Source organism: Oncorhynchus kisutch, linkage group LG16 (genome assembly GCF_002021735.2).
Source record: "Oncorhynchus kisutch isolate 150728-3 linkage group LG16, Okis_V2, whole genome shotgun sequence".
NCBI classification, from domain to species: domain Eukaryota; kingdom Metazoa; phylum Chordata; class Actinopteri; order Salmoniformes; family Salmonidae; genus Oncorhynchus; species Oncorhynchus kisutch.
In genome coordinates this window covers 52066823-52092485 of record NC_034189.2, presented here as the reverse complement: position 1 = coordinate 52092485, position 25663 = coordinate 52066823, and the positions used below count along the sequence as shown (strand labels likewise).

Here is a 25663-nt window from a genome sequence, read left to right as displayed (position 1 = left end):
CTTCTGCAAAGGAGAGACACAATGGCAACAATGTTACTACTTTTAATGATGTTTATAACAAAGTTACAGTAAGAGATTTTCCATATACATTTTGTAAGTAAAAAAACACCGTAATCCCCCAAATACAGCAGACAAACAGGTCGACAAGATGGGACACTACAGTTAAACACTACAGTCTCCCTACGTTGTTCCCCTGACAACAGTGTGGCGTGATGGTAGTTGATATAGCAGTAGTAAGCTAGTATACTGGTGAGTGGGTGTGTTCATCATCTATGTAGTCTGCCAAGGAGTGACATCACACCTTGCATTGCCACAACCATGGGTGTCACCACCTAGTGTTAGTGTGACAACTCCTACCTCACTAAACGAGACCGGAGGAAGTAGGGACCAGATTTGGAGTGGTGTACTGTAATCTGTTACGTTATCAGAAAAAATTGTGTAATCAGATTATACTTTTGAAAAACTAGATTACTTCTTGGTTTACAAAAATGTTACATTGACACCTTTTCTGTTTTATCAATTACATTAAATTAGGCATTGAAAAGCATTTACGTTTATTTCCCCTGAGCGAGTCTGACCACAAGTCAGAGACCACTATGACACAACAAATGTGTTTGATGGATCATTTTTGTCAACTTCTAATGCCTCTTAAGGGGAAAGTAATCCGATTGTTACTGAGTAATCTAAGTTAGTTAACTGTTTACAATTTCAGATAACTAGTAACGGATTACATTTAGAAAGTAACCTACCTAACTCTGTGTGGGTGTTAGGAAAAGATATGCAGGCAAGTTTTATTTTTTGTTAAGTATTAAATCACAATACACAGGCACTGAATCCTAAAACATACAGAAATACCTTACATTTGACCAACCGTAAGATCATTCTGCATTGACATCCATACTGAATGAGAAAAAAAACTATTAAGCTCTTTTCAAAACACATTTTCTGCTTGACGATATCTTCCCTGAAAGTTACCATAATATACATGTATTCTGTATCGGTCTACTAGAGTATAAATACGCTGTAGGGAGGGGAGTAGAAAGGGAAGCGTGAAGAGAGTGGGAAAGACCGTCAGAGGCCGGGATTCAACCCGGTCCTAGGTTATAAAGGTATTACGTATTTTAAAGAGGTCCCATTCACGATCAATTCTGCATATGTTCAGCTCAATCAGAAATGGCCTTTAAAAGCCACAACGCCTATAACCCTGCGATCCGATTGAATCCCGGCCAGAATATTCTTTGGTATTTGTGTAGATGAAACATTTAGCAGGATTTTTGCTTTGGAATACAGCTGGAGGAAAATATCTGCCCTCTACTTGCCGTAGAAACAAAACAAGCAGACGTTAAGGGCAATCATTTAGACTCCAGGGCCACATCGGGATTTCAAAATTCAGCGGAGGGCTGCACTTTTTTGGGGGCCAGAAAAAGGGCAGTTATTTTAAAACGTAAAAGGTCCATTATAATTTTAAGTTTTAAACGTTGAAAAGTTTCCTGGAGTGTTTTTCCTCTGACCATATGTTGCCGACCCCTGCATTACTTGGCGTACAAATAAAACTAAGACAATGTGTAAGAGATGTGATGACTAACTGCACAACATTCAGGTAAAGCGACTACAAAGGACAGCAGCACCACTGATCTAAGTGTGTGTGTGGTAGAGCGTTATGTCTTTGGTTTCTTTTGAGATGCTGCCTCCTGGTGTTGAATAGGCCCAACAGTCCCAGATGAACCCAGCACTAGACAGCCTGTCCCCAGCACTAGACAGCCTGTCCCCAGCACTAGACAGCCTGTCCCCCCCCCCCCCCCCCCAAGACTGGAACCATCAGTTAGGATGTCAGTAAAGTTTTACAAACAGGTCGTTTTCTAACCTGCATTAAGTAGTCGTCTGCAGATACCATATATCCCATCCATTAAGGCCACAAAATAAAACATTTTCTCCCTTGTGATGTAAACATACAGGCATGAAAAGTACACATTGTGAAAACTTCTGGCTTTACATGTTTTTGATAAAACAGCACACAACACAAAAGTAAAAAACAGAACGCAGTACATTTCCTTAGTTACAAGAGGACCATAATGGAAACAAGCATTTGGACTTTATCTGTTGCCAGGTCAAACAAAAAAATAATGGATTTTAAATTGTCAAATCAAATCATTAAACTGCAAGTCAACAGGCCAGAAACAGATCAGTCCACACCCTGTGGTTTACTTTGGTCCAGAGTCACACTTAAACATTTCTATCCTACAGAGGATGTTAAAGATAATGCACTACATTCAATTACAAGAACCTACTAGTTCAGATAGAAAACAGGAATATTTCATGTATATATATTACTTGCATGTGAATATCGAGCGCTAGACGTAAAGTAAAAATGGCCCTCGGATACATATTTCAAAAACTTCTCAATATAGCAGAGCAAACACACAACAAAAAGACTCAAGCAGAGATACAACTACATCTCCCATAAGGCTTTGCAGGAAACCCCCAGAACAAACACACACCAAGAAATCTACCCATCAAACCAGCTACAAAATGAAAACGCTAATGCTTTGGTATGTAGGATCAGACAAGAATAAAGTACCATTTGGGTGAATATGACATAATAATAGCAGTAGTACTGGACACTACAGTTACAGTGCATGTGGAGTCAGCTCATGTTGTGTATCAAGATATGATTCTCTGCTGTCGTCACCGTTTCAAACGTACAGCAAAGCTACAAAAAAAAACTGGTAAACATTTCTACATTCTTAGAATTTATGGTTTCAGTTTTGCTTGACTATATATAAAATTGTTTTCTTGCTGCTGAGGTATTTCAATATATTATGTTGAGTCAGTACTGATTGCAGTACCCAGGGCTCTAGTGGCAGCATATTGGTCTTACGAGAAAGAATAAGCTCAAGAGAAGGCCAGACCTGGACAATCTCCTTTAACTTGTACATGCAGTGACTCACTGGGAAATGGCTGTCCTGAGAATTACTTAAAGATCATTACTCTTGTAAATACCTTCTTGAACTCATGTAATCCAAGGCAGATTCAGTATGGGCCATGCAACTCCACTATACTACTGACACTTTACCCTACCTTCTCCAGACGCTATTTTTGGTATCCTACCTCTGTCTTTTATAGACCTCGGCATAAGGGAGGAGAATATCAGAGAGAAACATCTTTGTTAGTCTTTGGAAAGTCCCCTTCAAAATATTGCATTAATCTCTCCCGCTCTGGAGAGGTCCATTAGATAAATCCCTATGCTACATTACACTAGGGTGATGATAATATAGAGCTAAGTCTAGTACACAAATATTTTTTGGTTGGTTGGCTAAAGGACATTCCAAGTTCTCATGAAGTCCGCTGTTTGTAACTCTTCCCAGAGACTGCAGTAAAGCTCTTCCATAGCAAGTCTGCACCCAGGCTCTCTCACAGCCTAGTGATCCTTTTTAAAGAGTTGGAACTATGTTGAAAAACATGTTAAAGCAACAAAACTTTTAATAAAAGTTTTGAAAAATGTACAAACGGCAAATATCAGAGCACACAACTAACCGCACAAAGAACATTTTAGGTAAAATGGAGAAACAAGCAGAGAAATCTAATCTTTAGTTGTAAATCTGATGTCAACGGTCCAGGCCTGTACAACACGCCCTCAAGTAAAACTTAAAATTAGAGAACCTAACACACAGATCATCATGAAATCTCTCTAGAAAGTTAAACCATGTCAGTTTCATTCAATACTCAGCAAAATAAAATCAAACGCACATTTTTGGTTTTAGAAGCGGTTCTGAGGAAAAAGAGATTCTATTGCCAAATCTCAATCAATCTTTGAAAGGACCGTTGGGACCCCTTGTGGCAGAGATAGGGAGGAAAACATCTTAAGAATATTTTTCCAACAACAACTTTTTGGTGGTAGCAAAAAGAACAAAGATTAAATAACGACCAATGAAGAGGAAGAAATGGGGAGCGACCCGCCCCGCGAGTTCATTCATTGGGCCTTAGAGGCTCTGACGATGGTGTTGACTGGTGTGGTTGCCGTGGTGATGGTGTTGGTGCCAGCAGTGAGTTGCAGGCTGAGGGCACTGGCAGGGATGAAGCTGACAGGGTTACTACCCAATAAGGACAGGCTCTGGGGGTTCAGGAAGAGTGGCGTGTTCACCATGCTGGGGGCGGAGCCAGACATGCTGGTGTTGGCAAATAGCAGGTTCCCGTTCCCGTCCAGGGTGGTGATGGGGAAGGACCCGCTGGAGGCCAGAGCTGTGAGGAAGGAGGAAGAGGGAAGGTTAGACTAGCATAGTGACTGGGGATCATTTCTCCCTGATAAGACAAGAGAAAGCAAGGGTTCCACATCCCTTCTTGTAACCAAAACAACCGCATTTCAGAGCTCTAGTGACTTTTAAACAAGCCAGAAAAGAACACATTAAATGCATATTTAAGTATGTATATAAAGGTGCATAGTAGCAGGGTGTACTTGCCACTCAACACACCTTGGATGGTGGCTAGCGCTCCTCCAAAACCTGCAGTAGTTAGGTTCAGTAAGGCCCCCCTGGAGGAGCAATGAGTCACTTATGTGATAATGGACAACACATCTTTTTCACTTAGATACCGAGTGGAAACAGCACTTTGTGTCTGTGTGAGCCTCACCCTGTGTTGAACTGCGATGAAGGCATGAGACCCGGGCTGATTCCCGCCGCTGCAGCTGCCATTGCAGCCAGACCCCCGCCGTTGCTGTAGAGCATTTGCCCCGCCTGCGTCATGGTAACGGCTGGCTGTGACATGGTTGTCACGGAGGAGGAGGGTGTGAGGGACATAGAGGGGACTGTAGGGGTGCTGGAGATGACGGATGCTGTGTTGCCGGTGGCTGGCACCAGGGTCCTGTCTAGAACACAGGATGGTCAACATTACGCCATATAAATAATATACTATCAGCATCAAATAAATAGCTACAGGACAAAAGACAAGTCTGCCTCACCTTCAGCGATGAGGGGAAAAAACTAGCAATAGTTAGTCTGGATATTATTTTTGACGGCATATTGTATCGTTTTGATAATATATTTTTTGCGCTAGTTTGCTGTACCAGCACTATTTTTCCTTCATAGCTTCAAATCAAATTTTGTTTGTCACATACACGTGTTTAATAGATGTTGTGAAATGCTTGTTCTCCATCTTCTATTTAAATAGGAAGCCAATTTGTTTTCAGCACTTTTATTTCCCTGACTGATCAAAAGCAGTTCTCCCTCGTCCCTCTGCAGCAGACATATGGTGAGCAACATGTTTGGAACATCGAAATCGCAATACAAATCATAGTATCAAATCGCAATGCATTGAGAAACGCAATACATATGCTATCGGCACCTAAGTATGGTGATAATATGGTATCGTGAGGTCCCTGGCAATTCCCACGATCTTAGTCTGGATAAACTAATCCGGAACTGCTACTACCCATCAGTGTTGGGATTAGTTACTTGAAAGAGTAATATTACTCATTACATTTAACAAAATTAACGGTTTATATTACTTTGCATTACTTTCATGAAAAATATCTCAAAAGCTCAGTTTGACTGTGGGAGAGAGGAAGGCGAGCAGCTCGCTCTACTTACTACCTCGGCTTTGATCACTAGTTTCTCCTTTCATCCGTGGCGCTGCCTTCCTGTGTCAGTCTACAAGTGCTGCACTATACATTATATGGGCTGCTTAATTAGCCATATATAATGTAAGCCAAACATCAGCTATCAGTTGTGGTTATAGCCTGCATGTATATGGACCCATAGAGATGCAGAGGACACACTTCCACTAGACGGTGAAGCCCTCTTTGGGCTTTGCCATCACAGAAACTATCAATGGAAAGATCAGACGAGTACACCCAAGACTAGAAAAACACACACGTACCTGTGAGGCTGAAGCTGGTGACAGGCAGAGAGGGGGTGACAGTCACAGTGGTCTGGGGTACAGTGTTCACCAGGCTGGCAGTAGTAGGGGACGAGAAGATGGACTTCTGGAAAGCTGAGCTGCTGGGAGGGTTGATCCTCTTCTCCTTCTGCCGGCGGTTACAGAACCACACCCGGATCACCTCCTTTTCCATGTTCAGCTGGTCTGCTATCAGGGAGATCTCGTCTGACGACGGCTTCTGGTTTTGCTGCAAGGGGACAAAGAGCACCAGACTCAGTGAGGGAAAGTAGACACCTAGTGCTGGCAGTGGTCTGTAGACACCCCGACTACAGTCAAACATCCCTTATTTGGGTCGAGCTCTTCTAAAAGGCATCTAAATCTCGTCTGAACAGGTACAATCTTCTTTGTTAGAACCAGGTCTTACCTGGAGGAAGCTCTTCTCCAGGGCCACACGGATGTTGGTGTCGATGCTGGTCCTCTTCTTGCGGCGCCGGCTATTGAGGTCAGACGCCAGGCTGGGTGACCCGTGACCAGAGCCCAGGGGACTGAGGCTGGGGCTGGACTCTGAGCTCACATTCTCTGCAGCCAGGGGGACAAGGAGAGTGGGTCAGAAAACCCAGAGGGAGAAAAACTCTCAGATACACTACCCAAATATAAAAATTTACACAATGACAGCATTTAAAAAAATAGCACACACACCTCCCTTATGAGGACCTACCTGCGTCGTTGAGCCACTTCTCCAGCAGCGGTTTCAGCTTACACATGTTCTTGAAGCTCAGGTTGAGTGCTTCAAAGCGGGAGATGGTGGTCTGGCTGAAGTCATTACCATACAGCTTCCCCATGGCCAGCCCCACGTCACCCTGGAGGGAGAAGAGAGGGGGCAGGGAAAGTAAGACTGACATCAACCAGGTTGGTAGTATATAGGGTGAGTTCCCTTCCTTTAAAAATTTTGTTTGAAGCAATGATTATTTAGGAAAAAAAGCTCAAGTACAATATAAATGCAATCCCTGGAACTCTTTCATATATTGTTTCTATGGCAAAATAATGGAGGGAAGAAAATCAGTTTTGGATTAAATCATTTATCAAAAACACAAAAAATAAAATTGAATCTATTATGAGCGTATTACAGCGGAAACCAGTCCAGAGTCCCTGGGCCATACCTGTGTGAAGCCCAGTCTGATCCTCCTCTGTTTGAAGGCCTTGGAGAAAATCTCCAGCTCCTCCAGATCATTGGCATCCTCCAGAGTGGGCGTGCCCAGACCCTTAGGGGGCGGGGTCTGGCTGTGGATGAGGAGCTGGCCAGGGGTGGCAGTTACGGTCCGCGTGGGAGCGGCCGGCTGTGTGCGATAGGAGAGAAAGATAGAGGGAGGAAGAGATGTGCATGGTCTGTGTTCCTGTCCTGAAACAACCCACAGCCACTAACAATTAGGCTATTGTGAAAAAGTGTGTTTCCCCTGACCTGTGGGGCAATTGTGATAGTTGGAGTCTGTAGGAGGTTGGCTTGGCTCTGAGGTAGTTGAGTGAGAAGATTTTGGGCTTGCAAAAGATCTGTCAAATGAGAGATGGTTTAGTGAAAGGTCCTGAAACATGAAACTACTTCAGTGCTGGTGTATAGCTTACTATGATACTGAAACATACTGGGCTGTCCCTGTGGAGTCTGGGAGATGAAGAACTGAGGCTGTAGCTGGGTGGCCATGGAATGACCTGGCTGGACCAACACAAACTGCTGCAGGCCCTGCTGCTGGAGCTGAGAGAGAGAGAGAGGAGCCAGTGTTAGACAAGTATGAGTCACTGTGTGTGAGTGAGTATATAACACTACAGTAGATCTCTTACAGGAGTGATGTGTATAGGCTGGGACAGTGGTAGTTGGGTGGTGATGGGGGTGGCTGCGGAGGCAGAGATGGCAGCCCCCGTGGTGCTGCTGTTCTGGGCCTGGCTGGCGGAGTGCTGCTGAACGGCTGCTGCAAGGAGCTGGGCCTGAGCCTGCTGGAGAAACAGCTGCTGCTGCGCTGGAGACAAGGTCAACTACACAAACAAACACAAACAGGGAGAGAGACAAGAGAAGAGATTGAAGGAGAGAGTGTGTGTGTGACTAAGAGAGATAAAAGGGGGCGTGTAGGTGTGTATCAGAGATTTAATCTGTGGCTTAAACCCTACTACTTTTAAATTATAAAAAGCCAGTGCAACCTATGGGGATATGACTGCAGAGAGAAGGTGGGAGTATTATAATCAAAGACTGGTTATGAGGCACATGTAAATTGGCATACATTTGCATATCCACCCCCACCTGTTTCTAAGCGACAGTTGGAGTGGGCTAATTAGCATGCAGCAGACAGCGCGCTGGTTTTTTGTTTCAGCGAGAGGAGGCATGCCAGGCAGCAGGCTGCTGTACTTCCATTTTAACGGCTAGTTCCAAGCTGGCGCCAGGGTAGCGGGCTAAAGGCGTCACCATGGCAACGCTGGACGCAATGAATGGACCAAGGGGACGGGATCTTATCCGTCTTGCCTTGGTGTTAGCATCATGTTGGCTATGGAGCTAACTGACTGATGGCTTGTAGAGTATTAGAGACTAAAAGTATGCAAATTAGCATTTCTGGCTTTTGTTAAAAAATAATAAGAAGAATATGAGTAATGCGTGGGAGTGTGTGTGTTACCTGTTGCAGCAGAGCCTGTGACTGTGCGTTGGTGAGGGACATGACAGTCTGCTTCTGAGAGTCCCGGCCATTGGTCAGCACGCCTAGAGACGGGAGGTCAGTCAGAACAACACAGTCAAAATCCTCCAACACACATCTTTACATTGGACCAAATATACAGACTCAAAGTTGTTACTACTCTGTTACCACAGTACAGCACCGAGGACAACAGCATCAAACCTCAAGTCAGTTCAGGACTACATTTTCTGTGAAATGAAACAGGCCATAATATATAAAGACGGCTATGCTCATTCCAAGAAACACATATTCCATGACATACTAAAGGCTCTAGCTGTAGTCAAAGAAAGGCTGTAGAAACTCACCTTTGACTATGTCCCCGTTCTCCATGGTGCTTTTACTGGACACTGACAGGTTGATTATCGAGTCTGAAACAGAGAGGAAAATAGAAGCTTGTAAACCAGACGGCTCGGAAACAGCACATGACAATTCAATTTATTCCTTCAGAAGACAAAAGAAAATGGCAAATTCAAAGGATCAAGAAGTGTAGAATTCCACAAACCATCACAGGTGTTCTGGAATACTCTATTGTCATGACACGCGGTCCAATACCCATACTACTAGCATACCAATTGAATAGCACTGTATCCAAACCCAAAACATTGCTTCATTCAAGTGGTATGTGGTATGTTAGTGTGGATATTGGAACAGATCTCTCACACTGCTCTGCTCACCGGCTATTGCAGAGTCCACAGTCTGTGGCATCACTGGCGTGCCATCCAGGCCAGCTGGCACTGACCCCGCTCAGTTGGGCCCACTGACCAGGAGCAATCAGAACCCAGAAGACTGGAACAGCCAGGTGTGTTAAACAGAACACAACAGGAGATCCGTCTAGTGTTCTCTCTCGCTCACTGTAACAACTAGCCGCTCAGCACACCGCCTCTCTCACTGAAACAACTAGCTGCTCAGCACACTGCCTCTCTCACTGTAACAACTAGCTGCTCGGCACACCGCCTCTCTCACTGTAACAACTAGCTGCTCAGCACACCGCCTCTCTCACTGTAACAACTAGCTGCTCAGCACACCGCCTCTCTCACTGTAACAACTAGCTGCTCAGCACACCGCCTCTCTCACTGTAACAACTAGCTGCTCAGCACACCGCCTCTCTCACTGAAACAAATCAACAAGAGTGTGGCAAAACAGTCCTGTCTTTTTCTCCTCATTTTCTCTCTCGCTCTCTCCCTCCCTCCCGGTGGAATGGAACAGAAACAAAGAGTGCAGCTGGCAGCGTAGCGCCCATAACGAAGCAGCGTAATCAGTATTCAGCTGATTAGAGCCGTATGCAAATCCAGCCCCCCGTTTCTCATTAAGCCAAGGCGCCTGCTTTGAAGTTGCGGAGAGCAATTCATTTCACACAGAGCTCCGAAAGCTTTCTGCATAATTCAAAAAATCTCTATAAATATTTATTAGCTAATTTGCATATTAATTGGATAGCTTTTAAGGAGTACGTGGCATGTGCCAAATAAGTTCACTCTTGTGCGCACTCTCTCCCTCGCAACTCTTATAATTTGAGGGCGAGGGGGATAAATTACTTCCAAGGTGTAGGCCCCACTTTGCCATTTGATAGCAAACTGATAGTAAACTTTGTTTCCAAATCCAAGACATGAAGGCGTGAGTGAGTGTAGGACTACGCAAACCCTTATCATGGCCTTCTCTTCAATGGCAAATCTCCAAAACAAAACATATAGGACATTGAATTTGTATACGAGACTGATGGCTGTAGGCCTACACTGAAAATGTTTGAGCTTCAGCAGACAGTTGTGGATAAGAGCCTTGAGTTCCATAAACCTAATTGGCACACAATGCATTATGCAAATCATTCAATTAATAGAATTTCAGATTAGCAATGAATTATGCTTTCATGTTATTGAAAGCCCAAATGCATAATGCAAAGTAGATAAGGGAGAGAGAGCGCACAGGAGAGAGAGCGCACAGGAGAGAGGGGGCAGAGAAGAGATGGCAGAGAGAGGAGATGGCAGAGAAAATGAAAATTCAGCGTATTCAAATAACAGACATCCAAAATATGCAAAACATCGATCATATTCTGTCAAATTGGAGCTGAAAAACACTGCATAAGATTCCTCCTGACCATTGGAGGCCTTGACGCAGGGCTTTACGACACTCCGTAACATTCTATAAGAAGTCATTTACCTTCAGGTAGACAACTACAGGACTAGACGGTAGCAAAAGGAAAAATGTTAAAGGAATAGGCTAAGTCAAAAATGTGATTGTTTTCAAAGAGACTAACTGATGGATAGCCTATGTGATGAGTAGTCTACATGAGATCCACAGAAGACCTTGTTCTTCCATCAACCTCTAGTACACCGTGGGGTGGCTAGGGAGGGGTCTCTTTACCCAACGGTGTCACATTTACTCTTCAGAAAACATAGGCTGAGCTAGTACAACTATAAAAGTTATTCCACTGGCATGCCTGTAGGCCTAGCGGGGAAGACACAAACAATGACAAACTTGGTCATTTCAATTTCAGTCTGCCTTCACTAGCAAACCAGTTGGGAACAGTAGCCCTCTTTGCACAAAACGTATTCAACCTGATAGCTAGTCTGTGACCTTGGCCTGGAACAGGTACTTGCCTGTAACCAGTTACAAACGTGGTGGCAAACGCCACTCCACACTTTAACATTCTATCAAAAAGTTTTCGTTCAAATGTCGAAGAGAAGTTAGGAGAACTACGCTATAAAAGAGGTCAACGTTTCCATGGAGTTTTTCGTTGGAGCGATCTCATTGATACAGTACCCATAACGTTGACTGTGTTCATTGCTACAGTCAAGTTACTGTAGCCAGCTAATAATGAAAATAAGTGATCTCCTCCTAGCGGTAACCCCCCCCCCCCAACTGCATTGCAAATAATAGATTTACTATTATTAGATTTACTGCAATTGTTGTATCAAATCCTCGCTAGATTCTTTCAAAATAATTCTAAACATACTTCTGAGATAAATGAATATGCAAAATGTAGCTAGCTGCTAGTTAGCACGAAGTAACACTAGCTATTTGCTAGCTAGTGTCCATGCAAGCGAAGCTAGCTCGTTAACTATTGCCTTTTTTTCTGTAGCTATGTTCCATTACAATTTTTTTTAAAGGAGTTAAATAGCTAGAGCAAACAACTCAACAGCGTTGCGGATTACAGATAAAATATGTTAAATCGCTGTGACTTTTGGCTATGAATATGGAACGCGCACCACACAAAGGAGGGAATGTCTTCTCCTCGAACGACAACAACAATCCTGGTCAGATTTTTTCCTCCTACACGCGCCGGGTAAGATTGTAAACTAGAGCAACCATATGGTGCTGGTCTTTTCGTTTATTTGTCACGGAGTCAGACCTAATCAAATATAATCTTCAAATGAATATGTAAAATGTAGTAATGATTACCTGGTCCTGAACTTTCATATTGGCTCATTACTCCTCCGTCAGCCATATTGAATATTTAAAACAAATGCATTCAGTCAACTATAGAAGCCCTCCCACCCAGGTCGTCACTATTTGACCACGCTAGAACCGACGGAAGTAGGCCTACAGCGCTTCAAAAACCTCAAACACGATTTTAAACACTTAGACCCGACTAACCACCAACCCTAACATAATCCTACAATTCGTTTTAGAACAGATATCGTCTGTTCTAGCTCAGTTCTGCATGTTCATCTAGTCACTAACCTAACACTCACCTGGCATCAATTGAGACAATAACACCACTAAAAATAAACCATGGCAGAGAGTAGTAATGACGTTTTTCTTTCGCAAAGTGGAATAGTAGCATTGACTATGTTATTTGCGCGCGTGTATGTCTTCTGGCTTGAACTGTGCGAGTGCATACAGTACATGCCCATACTTGTAGGGCTAGACAGACGCTCAATAGGATATTGACTACCTTGTCAAAGTGTGTCTTGCTGTAGTCTTCTATCCATAATATAACAAGTAGATAGTATGTATGAGGTAAAATATTGTGATAAAAAGCACCCAGTTCAGTAGAGATGAATATGTTGAGTTCCCCTTACAATGTTAAGTGCTATGCGATTTGATTATCATAATTCCTTGTATTCTGTTTTCTATTCTTCTACTCTGTCTCATGTTTTCGTTAAAGATGTGATCAACAAGAATCCAGGTCAGTGTCCTTAGGCATGAGGAATGAGATAAAAAATAAAACAACCAGATAATTGCTTGAACATTTATTGCAATTATAAATGCTTAGAAATGGATTGCGTTTGTGCTCCAAAAATTGTACAGCATAAATATTTTTTGTCTTGAACAGTAATCTAGTTTAGATTGTTTTGTAGGTTAGTTGTTGCATTTTACAATCAATGCAACAAACAGCAGACGTGTGTTACTCTACTTGCACTGCACAAGCAATGCAGTTAGGCTGAGGCAATATTTAAATATTCATATTTTGCGTCCATTTGATTATAGAATTGACTATGAGAAATAAACTCGTTTGAGTTTAGAAAGCAAATTGCCCATTTTCCCTTTTCCATTATAATAAAGCTTAGATATTTGATTTAGATGAGTATTTACATGTCAGAATGATCTATAACAACTACCTATAGAATTATAAAGGTCACCCCACTTCTGAAAATAAAAAGACCACAAGCGATGTTCTAAGAAAGGTGGCTTGTGTAGGCAAGTGTGCAATTTTAATTTATTAGCTGAAGAAACATATTAACATTGGATTGAGTTTCTTTCATACTATAAGTGTGACACTGTCTTTGATTGGTTAAGAGTCACTGCTTCTGTAACCATTTGACTTTGATTCTTGTTGTGCCCTCCAAGCTGCAACGATGTCATCGTCCTGCATTTCTGCCTCAGCCCGAGCCCGAGACCTCTGCCTAAGCTCGCTGAGGAATCTGTCGACATCTTCTTCCTCTTCCTTTTCTTCCTTCCTTTCTATCCTCCCCTCCGCCTCCCCTCCACTCTCATATTGTGAGTGATGAGTAAACTTCCTCTTCGATGTATAACTCTCCTCTTCTTCCTCCTCTTCCTCAGTGGCTGTGTAGGATCTTCTAGTCCTGTAGCTGCTGGAATCCACGCTGTTGGAAGAGAATTTGCCAAGTACACGTGACTCTGTGTCTGCCTGGAATCTGGAGCGATATCTGGATGCGACTTCATACTCCTCCTCTTCTTCTTCCTCCTCAGACGAGTCCCTCCGACCTCCGAAGTTATACACGGAGGCAGATGGCCCTGGATCAGTCTCGTCTTCTGCACTATAGGACGCTGGTTTCCTTGAAGGAGGCATGACGTTGGTTAGCCAATCATCAACACTGGTGTTCTTTTCTTTCTCCAGAGCGGTGGAGAGATTTAGGCAGCCCGAAAGGCCATAGCTTCGCGTAGGTGCTTTCTTTTTCTCTGGTGCAGGTGGGAGAGACGTCTTTATCTTTCCCGTTAAATAGTCATCCTCCTTCTCTTCCTCCTCTTCGCCCTCGTCCTTGGGCTTCTTCTTCTTGTAGAGTGTGCTGCGCTTGTTATCTTCGACGATCTTCTTCACCCCGTAGCAGGCCATCTTGTTCCTCATCTCCGACTGCATCTGCTTGTCCATGGAGTCCAGCTTCTGTAGGTTGACCTGGTCGGCAAAAAGGCTGTAGAGGGGCACGCTGGTGGTGGTGATCTTGCTCCTGCGGGAGCCCAGACCGGAGATGCTGGAGAGATTACTGGTAGAAGAAGCAGCACTTCTACCAGAGAGCACAGACTCGGCCCTGCCAGCACTGACACCGTGATGAGCCAGCGAGCTCGAATAGGATGCTCCACTCAGCATAGAAGCCTTGTCATCGTCCAAGCCACGTCTTGCTGGCCCTACCACACTAGATGACCCACCGAAACTTAGCACCGATCCAGCCTGGGACGGGGGGAGGCTCATCTCACGCTCCTTCTGGATGAGGGTCTCGGACACCACATTGGCGATCCAGTTCTGAATGCTGGACAGGTCGACCATGGGCTCCCCACCAGGTCCCTGCATTGTGGGCACAGGGATCATGGGGACTTGGGGAATGCCCTGTGGAATTCCTGAGCCCATAGAGGCCAGAGATCTGGTGCTGCGGGCTTGGGATACAGAAGACCTGCCACTCAGCATGGACATGTTGTCATCATTGGCAACACGTCCGGCTTGTGAGCCGTCAGGCTGGGCGAAGAAGGCAGAGAGCGGCAGGGTGCTTCCGCTCATGGAGCTCTCTGTCTCCCAGCCACACATGGACTGACTCTCCTCCAGTGTCTTCCGCGAGCGCTCCAGGAGCTCCTCCCGCCTCTGTCTCCTCTTGGCTGTGGCCGAGTCCTCGCCACGGCTCATCTCCACAATGTCATCTTTTGTTGCCTTGTTGTCCTCTCCAAGCCGCTTCGCCTGTTTCATCTTCCAGGTCTGGTAGGCTGTCAGGTTGATGTCCTCCAGTGCCGGAGTGCGGGCCTCAGCATCGCCATCTCCCTGCTCCCCACTGCCCCATACACCCCCGGCTCTTTTCTCCCCATCCCTCCCTTCGTCATTTTTATTCCAGCCAAACTGGATCCTCTTCACCCTCCAGCGCTCCAGGGGAGTTAGGTTCTCCTTGTTCCTCTTGCAGAAGTTGTACATGGAGCTGGTGTCCGAGAGCACGCTCTCCACGTCGTCCTTGATTGTCTTATTTTGTATCCCCTCCATCGCTGTGCTCTCACTGTTGTTGTCGTCGTCCTTCTTGCGGTAGCGCGCTGCCGCCTGCTCCTCGATCTCCTTCAGACGCTGCTTCCACAGGTCAGAGTAGCTGCTACAACTGGCCGTGGACACTGACTCTGAGGGGGAGTGCCGCGGGCGCCGCTTCAGGCGCTCTTTCATGGCCTGGACGTCCTCACTGGTCACGCTCTCCAGGTCTTCTGTTGCCCCAGGACCCCTCATGCCCCCCAGGAGAGACTCCTCGTCCCCAGCCTCACTCATCAGCTGTTGCTCCCACCACTCCTCGCTCTGGTACTTCTCGTTCCTCCTCTGCCACTCGCGGATCATGCTCATGCCATCTTCATCCCCATCCTCTGTATCCTCCCCACCGTCGCCAGCGTCTTTTCCAGGCAGGGCCAGGCCCTCTGTCGTCTCTGCCCGTTCCAGGCCCATCCGCAGCCCTCCAAAAACACCGTCTCTGAGGGCGGCGGCTGCGGCAGACGAGGCCACGCTACTCATCACGCTTTGGCTGTCCTCCTCCTCCTCCATCATGATGGAGTGGGCCTTCACGCCCATCATGCTCTCTTCGTCGTCAAACAGGTGGGCGCGAGTGTGAGCGTCGATGACGGAGCATTGGCTGAGGGTGTCGTCATCATCGTCATCACGCTCCTCTAGTAGCGTCTCGTTGAGCTGACGCAGCTGTTTTAGGAAGCCCTCGTTGGGGTTGATGGGTCGCTTCTTCCTCAGAGTGGTCAGTGCCTCCATGATGGTCATGTGTTGGAAAATCATGAGGTAGGCAGCCACCAGCACAGCGGAGCGGCTCTCGCCCATCATAGAGGACACCAGGACCTTACCTGCAGGAGAAGAAGACAAAAACACACTTCCCATTGGTTACACTTGACATAAGAAATAACTATTTTCCAGGGTTTATATGTAGTTAATTAAAGATACATTTGCAACGTAAGGGATAAGCAAATGACAATACTGATTTCATGAATCTGAAAGTATTAGGTACCAGTTTGATAATAACAGCTGTAGCTGTAGGAGGCTAATACATTTTATGTGCAGGTAGAGCCAGCATGACGTCTGCTCTGCAAGGACACTCTATAACCAGCAGAGGGCTGTATTCCCTTCCAGTTGTGACTGTATCACTCCTAAACACTGTACCCCCCATTTATAAACTCTGACATCATAACCCATGATATGATAACCCCCAAGGTGCCAGGTTTGAAATGTGATACGTTGCCTACTCCCTCCCTGTAGCGGAAAGGACAGCGAGGCCCCGCAGACCCAAACCTATGACATGAATACTAGTTACTACTGCCTGACATTTAACCTGATTCTTAACAAATATGTGTTTATTTAACTCAAGTGGTCAGTGGATCTAATCTATTTGGGGTTTAATTAGAGTTGGGGCGGTGGGGGGGTTGAAAAGCTTTAGAAGATGATTCACCCGCCTAAACAGAGTCCAGATATAGCTAGGCTATCCCTGTCCATTGGCTCTGAGTGAACCCCCTAAAATAAGACTGACGGCCACCCCTGGTTATGATGAGTAATTAGGAGTAGTCTATAGATTAGTCTAGAATCTAGATGGAACTCCAAGTAGTCTCTGGATTGGTCTAGAGATGGAATTCCAAGCCTCATCATCACTGGGTCCAGTTAAGCCAAAGCAAACAATCCAGAGATTGGTTCTACTATGTCCAGGTCAGCCCAGACTCAAGGTCAATGGAAATGGGAGAAAAACATGAGATCACACAAGAAGACGTTCATATCGTATCCATTAAATATCCTGGTAATAGCTCTCCCTCGCTGTCTGGTAGAATAGGTGGAAGTTTCACCATATTACTTTCATCAATCAAATCCAGGTAGATCTACAAATGCATAGGGTGTAGGGTCTGAGGTGGGTCCATTGAGAATTGGGCCTTGATCCACCAATAAGAACACACAAAAGAACACTGACTCACCCTTGTGTGTCAACAGGGCCTCATCCAGGAACTCAGCGCAGGTTCTGAAGTGAGGGGAGATGTCAGACTCTGCAAAGTCATCTACCTCGATACCCATGTAGCCGATGTTCATGCCAGCGTAGAAGGCCTCCCCTGTGTAGACCCCGGTACCGTGGGCAGCGTTCAGGATGTGGGTGATACCCATGCGCTTCAGACGAGCTTTATTGACAGCCACGGATCTGCAAAACAGAGGAAGGAACAAGCAACGCTGTTGTTGTTGTGGTCAGGGCACTTTTACAAAGTATTATAAACTGGGTGGTTCGAGGGATGAATGCTGGCTGGCTGACAGCCGTGGTATATCAGACCGTATAACACGGGTATGACAAAACATGTATTTTTACTGCTCTAATTACATTGATAACCAGTTTATAATAGCATTAAGGCACCTCTGGGATTTGTGGTATATAGCCAATATACCACGGCTAAGGGCTGTATCCAGGCACTCTGCGTTGTGTCGTGCATAAGAACAGCCCCTAACCATGGTATATTGACCATATACCACACCCACTCGGGCCTTGTTGCTTAATTATACCATAGGAGGTGAACAGCTATCTATCTGTCATTCTATTGACACTCAGTGAAGTTGTCTATGGTGAAAGTGAGGTGGGGATAAATCTAGCTTTAATGATGTTCCATGAGCTATGCATATAACACTGTATTTTGAAGGGCGGAGTGTGTGTGTGTGTGTGTGCTTGTGTGTGATGGGTGTATGGGGATATGTAATGTATACAGTAACTTCCACGGCACAGTGAGTGACTCACTTCTCAGCGATGAATATGTTGTTCCACACCTCGTCCACGGGGTTGTTGGGGGCCTCCAGGCGGTCCTGTACCATGGCCCGCTGGATGTCCATCACACAGGGGGTGTTATAGGGGCTGCGGTCATCGATCATGTCCTTCACCCGGTTGTACAGGTCCTCCACCATCAGCTGTTCCGCTGTCTCCAACATGCTGTCTGGGGTACTCTCTGCCCTGATACCCCGTTGTGGGAGCTCTGAGGAAAGGAAAGAGCAGACTATTCAGATACACACACACACACACACACACACATAATTCATTGCATCTAAACGTGTAAGTAGGCTACAGACAGTGGCTAGATTGAAGGAAATTACTGGGCTGCAAAACTCCCCACCCTCTGTGTCAGTCTTTACAAACCATACCAGGAGTATGTCACATTTGCAGACAGCATCCGTTAAGGATAGACAGCTGCTGCAGGGACACACTGTTAGAAAGCAAAGTAACCTATTCAAAGTTAGTTAGGAGCATAATTGTGGTGTGTTGGCGAACGCATTACCCCAATCAGACAGTCTAGCTATGGATAATGGCTTGGACGTCTCTAGCTGGATATTGCCATAATGAACACATTGTATTCTCAGGTAAGAGATAGAGGTGATTACTCTAACGCTACAGTATAATCAAATCAAACTTTATTTGTCACATGCACCAAATACAACAAGTGTAGACTTTACCATGAAATGCTTACTTACAAGCCCTTAAAACCTCATAAGGATCCGCCCCTTTAAAAAAAACATTTTTGTCTAAAATGACATAACCAAATCTAAATGCCTGTAGCTGAGGCCCTGAAGCAAGGATAGGGCTATTCTTGATATCATTTGAAAGGAAACACTTTGAAGTTTGTGGAAATGTGAAAGGAATGTAGGAGAATATAACACATTAGATCTGGTAATGCAAGAGAAAGGCCATAATGTATTATTCCAGCACAGGTTCCATTTAGATTTTGGCCACTAGATGACAGCAGTGTATGTGCAAAGTTTTAGACTGATCCAATGAACCATTGAATTTCTGTTCAAAATGTTGAATGAAAACTGCCCAAATGTGCCTAATTTGTTTATTAATAACTTTTCAAGTTCAAAACTGTGCACTCTCCTCAAACAATAGCATGGTATTCTTTCACTGTAATTGCTACTGTAAATTGGACAGTGCAGTTAGATTAACAAGAATTTAAGCTTTCTGCCAATATCAGATATGTCTATGTCCTGAGAAACTTTCTTGTTACTTCCAACCTCATGCTAATCGCATTAGCCTACGTTAGCTCAAACGTCCCATGTGGGACCCACTGATCCAAAAGGGCAGTTCAAGAAGAGTTAAGAAAATATTTACCAAATAAACTAAAGTAAAAATGTTTTTTAAAGTAACACAATAAAATAACAATAACGAGGCCATATACAGGGGGTACCGAGTCAGTGTGCAGGGGTACAGGTTAGTTGACGTAATTTGTACATGTAGGTAGGGGTGAAGTGACTATGCATAGATAATAAACAGTGAGTAGCAGCAGTGTAAAAAACAAATGGATGGTGGGGGGTGTCAATGTAAATAGTCCGGTGGCCATTTGATTAATTGTTCAGCAGTCTTATGGCTTGGGGGTAGAAGCTGTTAAGACTTGGTGCTCCGGTACCGCTTGCCGTGCTGTAAGTCTATGACTTGGGTGACTGGAGTCTGATGGGCTTTGTATGGGCTTTCCTCTGACACCGCCTATTATATAGGTCCTGGATAATAGAGCATTGCAGTGCACGCTGTATGTATTCAAGGTCTCTCTGGACTGTCTTGGATTAATTATTGAACTGCTTTTTAAGCAAAATACAATTAACCCTTGTTTGTAATATAAGTATCTTTGTCAGGCCGAAGAGAAGTAGCTTTGTCCGAGACATTGTGTAACCAACCGAATGGCCAAAATTAAACCACAGCTTTATCTCTATGGGACAAATACAATATGTATGTGGAGCCAGGCACACGCAATGTGCTTGGCACCAGTACAGTATTTTTTAACTAGGCAAGTCAGTTAAGAGCAAATTCTTATTTACAATGACAGCCTATCAGGGAACAGGGGGTTATTTTTACCTTGTCAGCTTTGGGATTTGATCCAGCAACCTTTCGGTTACTGGCCCAACACTCTAACCACTAGGCTACCTGCTGCCCCAAGCTGATCTGTGTAAGGTGAACCTGCAAACAGGACTAGTGGTGGCTGTTTTTTCCCGGCTTTCTTTGTGGTTCCACCCTTCAACTTTCTTTAACCTTTCGAGAGCTTGGGACTATAAGGTTCTATCTGTATTTTAGTCAACATGTAGTTATTGACAGCCTTGTTCTGTTCAATGTTCTCTACCTTTACAGTAGTCTAAATACCTCAGTTCATGTTAAGTTCAAAAGAATACAAGATAAAAGTAGTTCAAACTACTCATTCAAACCAATGAGGGTTCAGAACTTCAAAGCCAATTATCTCAGAATCATCTTTTTCTAGATAGAACCTTATAGTCACAAGCACTCACTTTGTCAACAGCCATGCTTCTCTAGGTGAACAGCATTTATAAAATTGTATTCTGCCAATATGAAAGCTTTCATTTAGATGTTTTAAATCATAATGTTCAGATCCACTCACCAAAAAAACTGCATGTGAGTTATGTGTGGTTGGTGGAATGAATCTGTATCTCACCCTCGTTGATGATTTGTTTGGCAGCTATAGCTGAGGACAGGTGAATGGGCTCCATATAGATGCTCTCGGCATCCGACCCTGATATCATGGAGAATCTGGACTCCGAGATCACGGAGAAACTGCAAAAGTATAGAGACATAGTCATAACCATATAAATATAATTACTAAGCAGACCGAGGGGGGGGGGGGGGGGGGGCAAATATATGTAATGTCAAATACTGGAGGTGTGATTGATTTAGCCTGACATGCAGGGTGGGCGGAGTTGGCACTTTTGGGACATTTAAACAGCTTTGAAAATTCATTTGAGTCATTGGGAGGTGTACTTGTGGATATATTTCAAGGCCTACCTTCAAACTCAGTGCCTCTTCGCTTGACATCATGGGAAAATCAAAAGGAATCAGCCAAGACCTCAGAAAAAAATTGTAGACCTCCACATGTCTCGTTCACCCTTGAGAGCAATTTCCAAACGCCTGAAGGTACCACATTCATCTCTACAAACAATAGTATGCAAGTATAAACACCATTGGACCACACAGCCGCCATACCGCTCAGGAAGGAGACGCGTTCTGTCTCCTAGAGATGAACGTACTTTGGTGCGAAAAGTGCAAATCAATCCCAGAACAACAGCAAAGGACCTTGTGAAGATGCTGGAGGAAACAGGTACATAAATCTATATCCACAGTAAAACGAGTCCTATATCGACATAACCTGAAAGGCCGCTCAGCAAGGAAGAAACCACCTGCCAAAACCATCATAAAAAAGCCAGACTACGGTTTGCAACAGCACATGGGGACAAAGATCGTACTTTTTGGAGAAATGTCCTCTGGTCTGATGAAACAAAAATAGAACTGTTTGGCCATAATGACCATCGTTATGTTTGGAAGAAAAAGGGGGAGGCTTGCAAGCCAAAGAACACCATCCCAACCGTGAAGCATGGGGGCGGCAGCATCATGTTGTGGAGGTGCTTTGCTGCAGGAGGGCCTGGCGCACTTCACAAAATAGATGGCATCATGAGGGAGGACATTTCTGTGGATATATTGAAGCAACATCTCAAGACATCAGTCAGGAAGTTAAAGCTTGGTCGCAAATGGGTCTTCCTGTAAGGGGCGCGTGACTGGCTGCAGGGAAGTCAGGCGCAGGAGAGCAGAACTGGGTAATAACCGGAGCAGTTTAATAAGCAAAACCAACGGTACCCAGAACAACAAAATATGGGTACAAAATATCCTGTGTTGAACCAGTCAGAGTGCACAAGCACTAAACATCAAACAATTTCACACACAGACATGGGGGAACCAGGTGTGTGGGAAAACAAGACAAAACAAATGGAAAATAAAAGGTGGATTGGCGATGGCTAGAAGACCGGTGATGTTGACCGCCGAATGCCGCCCGAACAAGGAGAGGAACCGACATTGGCGGAAGTCGTGACACTTCCAAATGGACAATGACCCCAAGCATACTTCCAAAGTTGTGGCAAAATGGCTTAGGGACAACAAAGTCAAGGTATTGGAGTAGCCATCACAAAGCCCTGACCTCAATCCTATAGAAAATTTGTGGGCAGAACTGAAAAAGAGTGTGCGAGCAAGGAGGCCTACAAACCTGACTCTGTTACACCAGCTCTGTCAGGAGGAATGGGCCAAAATTCACCCAACTTATTGTGGGACGCTTGTGGAAGGCTACCCAAAATGTTTGACCCAAGTTAAACAATTTAAAGGCAATGCTACCAAATACTAATTGAGTGTATGTAAACTTCTGACCCACTGGGAATGTGATGAAAGAAATAAAAGCTGATATAAGTCATTCTCTCTACTATTTTTCTGACATTTCACATTCTTCAAATAAAGTGGTGATCCTAACTGACCTAAGACAGGGAATTTTACTAGGATTAAATGTCAGGAATTGTGGAAAACTGAGTTTAAATGTTTTTGGTTAAGGTGTATGTAAACTTCCGACTTCAACTGTATGTATTTGATCCAGGTCTAGTGTGCATCATAGTGTGTGACAGTAGTAATCAGTTCTTGTGAGCACTTCTGATGAAAGATGTTCTATATGCTATAAAATTGACATGGCTATACTCTCTACAAATTGACCAAATTGTGCTTGGAAGCTGGACAATACATTTATTTAACACACTATTAGAGCCCTTGTCACGCCCTGACCTTAGAGATCCTTTTTATGTTTCTATTTTGGTTTGGTCAGGGCGTGAGTTGAGTTGGAGTGGGCATTCTATGTTTTGTGTTTCTATGATTTTCTATTTCTATGTTTTGGCCGGGTATGGTTCTCAATCAGGGACAACTGTCTATCTTTGTCTCTGATTGGGAACCATACTTAGGTACCCTTTTTCCCACCTGTGTTTGTGGGAAGTTAACTTTGTTAATGGCACATAGCCTGAAGCTTCACGGTTTGTTTTGTATTGTTTATTATTTTGTTGGCGTCATTTCGAATAAAAGAGAAAATGTACGATCACCACGCTGCACCTTGGTCCAGTTCCTTCAACAGCCGTGACAGAACTTCTCACCACCAAAGGACCAAGCAGCGTGGTAAAGAGGACTCCTGGACATGGGAGGAGCTCCTGGATGGTAAGGGACCCTGGAGGCAGGCTGGGGAGTATCGCCATCCACGGGAGGAACTGGATACAGCTAAGGTGGAGCGGCAACATTATGAGGGAACACGGCTGGCAAGGAAGCCCGAGAGGCAGCCCCCCCAAAAATATTTGAGGGGGCACACCGGGAGTGTGGCTGAGTCAGGTTGAAGACCTGAGCCAACTCCCCTTGCTTACCGTGGAAAGCATGTGACTGGTCAGGCCCCGTGCTATGGGGTGATGCGCACTGTCGAGGCATTCTATGTTTTGTGTTTCTATGATTTTCTATTTCTATGTTTTGGCCGGGTATGGTTTTCAATCAGGGACAGCTGTCTATCGTTGTCTCTGATTGGGAACCATACTTAGGTACTCTTTTACCCACCTGTGTTTGTGGGAAGTTAACTTTGTTAATGGCACATAGCCTGAAGCTTCACGGTTTGTTTTGTATTGTTTATTTTTTTTCCGGTGTCATTTCGAATAAAAGAGAAAATGTACGCCCACCACACTGCACCTTGGTCCAGTTCCTTCAACAGCCGTGACAGCCCTGGGTGGGTCATTTCCCATTACAGAACTACAAGAACAGTGGGTCTCCACGTATGCTTACCTGCTGGGGGAGGGACAGCGGAGATAGTGGGACTGAATAGATTTGACCTTAGTCGCCTCCTTTTCTCTCTCTCCATCAGGCACCGTCTGATCGCCCTCGCTCGGTGACGCCATGGCAACGCAATCCTTCCTTTCTTGTCTTCAAGGATGTGGGAAACAGAAATTCCTCTGATTCACAGAGGAAATTCATTGGTGAAACAAGCTCAGATTAGAATTCAAGGAATGTACTAATGGACAAAACACAAACTATTGCAGACACAAATACACACAGAATATGGTTGATAGTTACTGTGTTTTCACTGGATTCCCAAACACAATTATGTGTGTTATGAAAGCAGACATTACTCTTTCAAAAAAAATCTAGTTCTTGATCCTGGAAAGATGTTCCAGGAAACCTGAATGTCTCTGTCATTACTATAACATTAAGGAAACCTGAATGTCGCTGTCATTACCATAACATTAAAGCCTGAATGTCTCTATCATTACCATAACATTAAGGAAACCTGAATGTCGCTGTCATTACCATAACATTAAAACCTGAATGTCTCTGTCATTACCATAACATTAAAGCCTGAATGTCTCTATCATTACCATAACATTAAGGAAACCTGAATGTCTCTGTCATTACCATAACATTAAGTGCTAACCTTGCATCATAAGAAGTGCATCATTCTAACATATTGCTATTTCTTCACAGCCACATAAACATCTAAGACACACAGCCTCCATTTGTGGATCATGACAGACTAGAGAGATGAAAAGGGCTGTATCAACTGTTCATCACATAAACCCAATAAACATGATGAGGTACGTATGCTTCATCACTCTTAACCCTACTGATAGTCAACAGGCAGTCACTTACTGTCACAACTGAAAAACTGCAATCATCTGAGATTATACTGAAAGCATGAATATGTGTATGTGTTTTGTGTGTGTGTGTGTGTGTGTGTGTATGTCAGCCTGAGTATTTATTTTTAGCAACAAGGACAGCTGCACAGAGCCTTCAGGCCCAGTGGTGTGACAGAGCAGTGAAAAGAGGGTGAAGATACCACAGTTCTGTCCCGTAACCTCCCCTCCCCCCACAAAGGTGAACCTAACCTCGACCCCTAACCTCAGACGTTGTCTCTTACCTGAGCTGGTTTTAGCTGTGGTCTGCCTTTCACTGTCGGGACGTTGGGACTGTGGGATTGTAGGGGGCCGAGAGAGAGACCTAAACCAAACTTATAAGAGAGTCCCCAACCCTATCTGCCGCCCCCTCCCCCACCCTTACCCCTTTGTGGACACTCCCCCTGACACCTTACACCTCTGTGACATCACCACAGCTTCTCTCAGAGGAACATTATTAATCCTGTGAGCCTGGGGTCCAGCCAAGTCCAGATACAAAGGTGCAGCAATTGGTTAAACACACACAAATATCTGTTTATTTAGATGGACAATGGATGCACGTCTGATTCGTCTTATAAATCTGTTATTATTTGTGTGTGTGTGTGTGTGCATGTTTGATTGTCATTCTATTTAGGGGGTCTGCAGTCTGTGTTATCTCCAGCTGACAATGTGTCTGGCTCTAAATATATATATATAGAGAGAGAGAATGCACCTACCTAAGGACACACAGAGACACACACTGAGACACACACATAGACACACACACACTGAGACACACAAGGACACGCACACACACACACACACACACACACACACACACACACACACACACACACACACACACACACACACAGAGATACACACAGAAACACACACACAGAGACACTAACAAGGGTTTTCAAGGGTTTTTCTTTATTTTTGCTAATTTCTATATTGTAGA

The 25663-nt window shown here is 44.5% G+C and overlaps 2 protein-coding genes across 10 annotated transcripts; both read right to left on the bottom strand.

Annotated features, from left to right (window-relative positions):
- Window positions 1-26: 26 nt before the first annotated feature.
- Window positions 27-12407, bottom strand: LOC116354028 (POU domain, class 2, transcription factor 1). 8 transcript variants are annotated; one of them, XM_031792926.1, is made up of 13 exons: window positions 12269-12323; window positions 8888-8950; window positions 8526-8608; window positions 7705-7896; window positions 7492-7618; window positions 7331-7419; window positions 7032-7208; window positions 6590-6731; window positions 6296-6450; window positions 5872-6118; window positions 4627-4861; window positions 4458-4528; window positions 27-4239 (listed from the first exon to the last, which is right to left on the bottom strand). In XM_031792926.1, the coding sequence occupies exons 1-13, from the start codon at window positions 12273-12275 to the stop codon at window positions 3971-3973; spliced, it is 1857 nt and encodes a 618-aa protein (XP_031648786.1). In that variant the 5' UTR covers window positions 12276-12323; the 3' UTR covers window positions 27-3970. The 8 variants fall into 8 exon arrangements, with proteins under 8 accessions (XP_031648786.1, XP_031648781.1, XP_031648784.1 ...); XM_031792921.1 differs by lacking the exon at window positions 12269-12323 and adding an exon at window positions 11976-12126; XM_031792924.1 differs by lacking the exon at window positions 12269-12323 and adding an exon at window positions 11976-12125 and having other exon boundaries at window positions 7510-7618.
- A 347-nt stretch (window positions 12408-12754) lies between these two features.
- dusp27 (dual specificity phosphatase 27) lies at window positions 12755-25088 on the bottom strand. Of its 2 annotated transcripts, none has more exons than XM_031792919.1 (6): window positions 24969-25088; window positions 23840-24006; window positions 20658-20776; window positions 17972-18203; window positions 17172-17389; window positions 12755-16061 (listed from the first exon to the last, which is right to left on the bottom strand). In XM_031792919.1, the coding sequence occupies exons 2-6, from the start codon at window positions 23950-23952 to the stop codon at window positions 13312-13314; spliced, it is 3432 nt and encodes a 1143-aa protein (XP_031648779.1). In that variant the 5' UTR covers window positions 23953-24006; window positions 24969-25088; the 3' UTR covers window positions 12755-13311. The 2 variants fall into 2 exon arrangements, with proteins under 2 accessions (XP_031648779.1, XP_031648780.1); XM_031792920.1 differs by having other exon boundaries at window positions 23840-23977; window positions 24969-25081.
- Window positions 25089-25663: the final 575 nt, after the last annotated feature.

Excerpts from the sequence above, each read along its gene's own strand:
- dusp27 (XM_031792919.1), bottom strand. The coding sequence starts at position 23,952 with ATGGCGTCACCGAGCGAGGGCGATCAGACGGTGCCTGATGGAGAGAGA. Across the intron at positions 17,390-17,971 it reads AACATATTCATCGCTGAGAA|ATCCGTGGCTGTCAATAAAG; the intron begins GTGAGTCACTCA and ends TCTGTTTTGCAG. Across the intron at positions 16,062-17,171 it reads GGCCCTGTTGACACACAAGG|GTAAGGTCCTGGTGTCCTCT; the intron begins GTGAGTCAGTGT and ends CTTCTCCTGCAG.
- LOC116354028 (XM_031792921.1), bottom strand. The coding sequence starts at position 12,021 with ATGGCTGACGGAGGAGTAATGAGCCAATATGAAAGTTCAGGACCAG. Across the intron at positions 8,951-11,975 it reads ATATGAAAGTTCAGGACCAG|ACTCGATAATCAACCTGTCA; the intron begins GTAATCATTACT and ends TCTCTGTTTCAG. Across the intron at positions 6,119-6,295 it reads TGGAGAAGAGCTTCCTCCAG|CAAAACCAGAAGCCGTCGTC; the intron begins GTAAGACCTGGT and ends GTCCCCTTGCAG.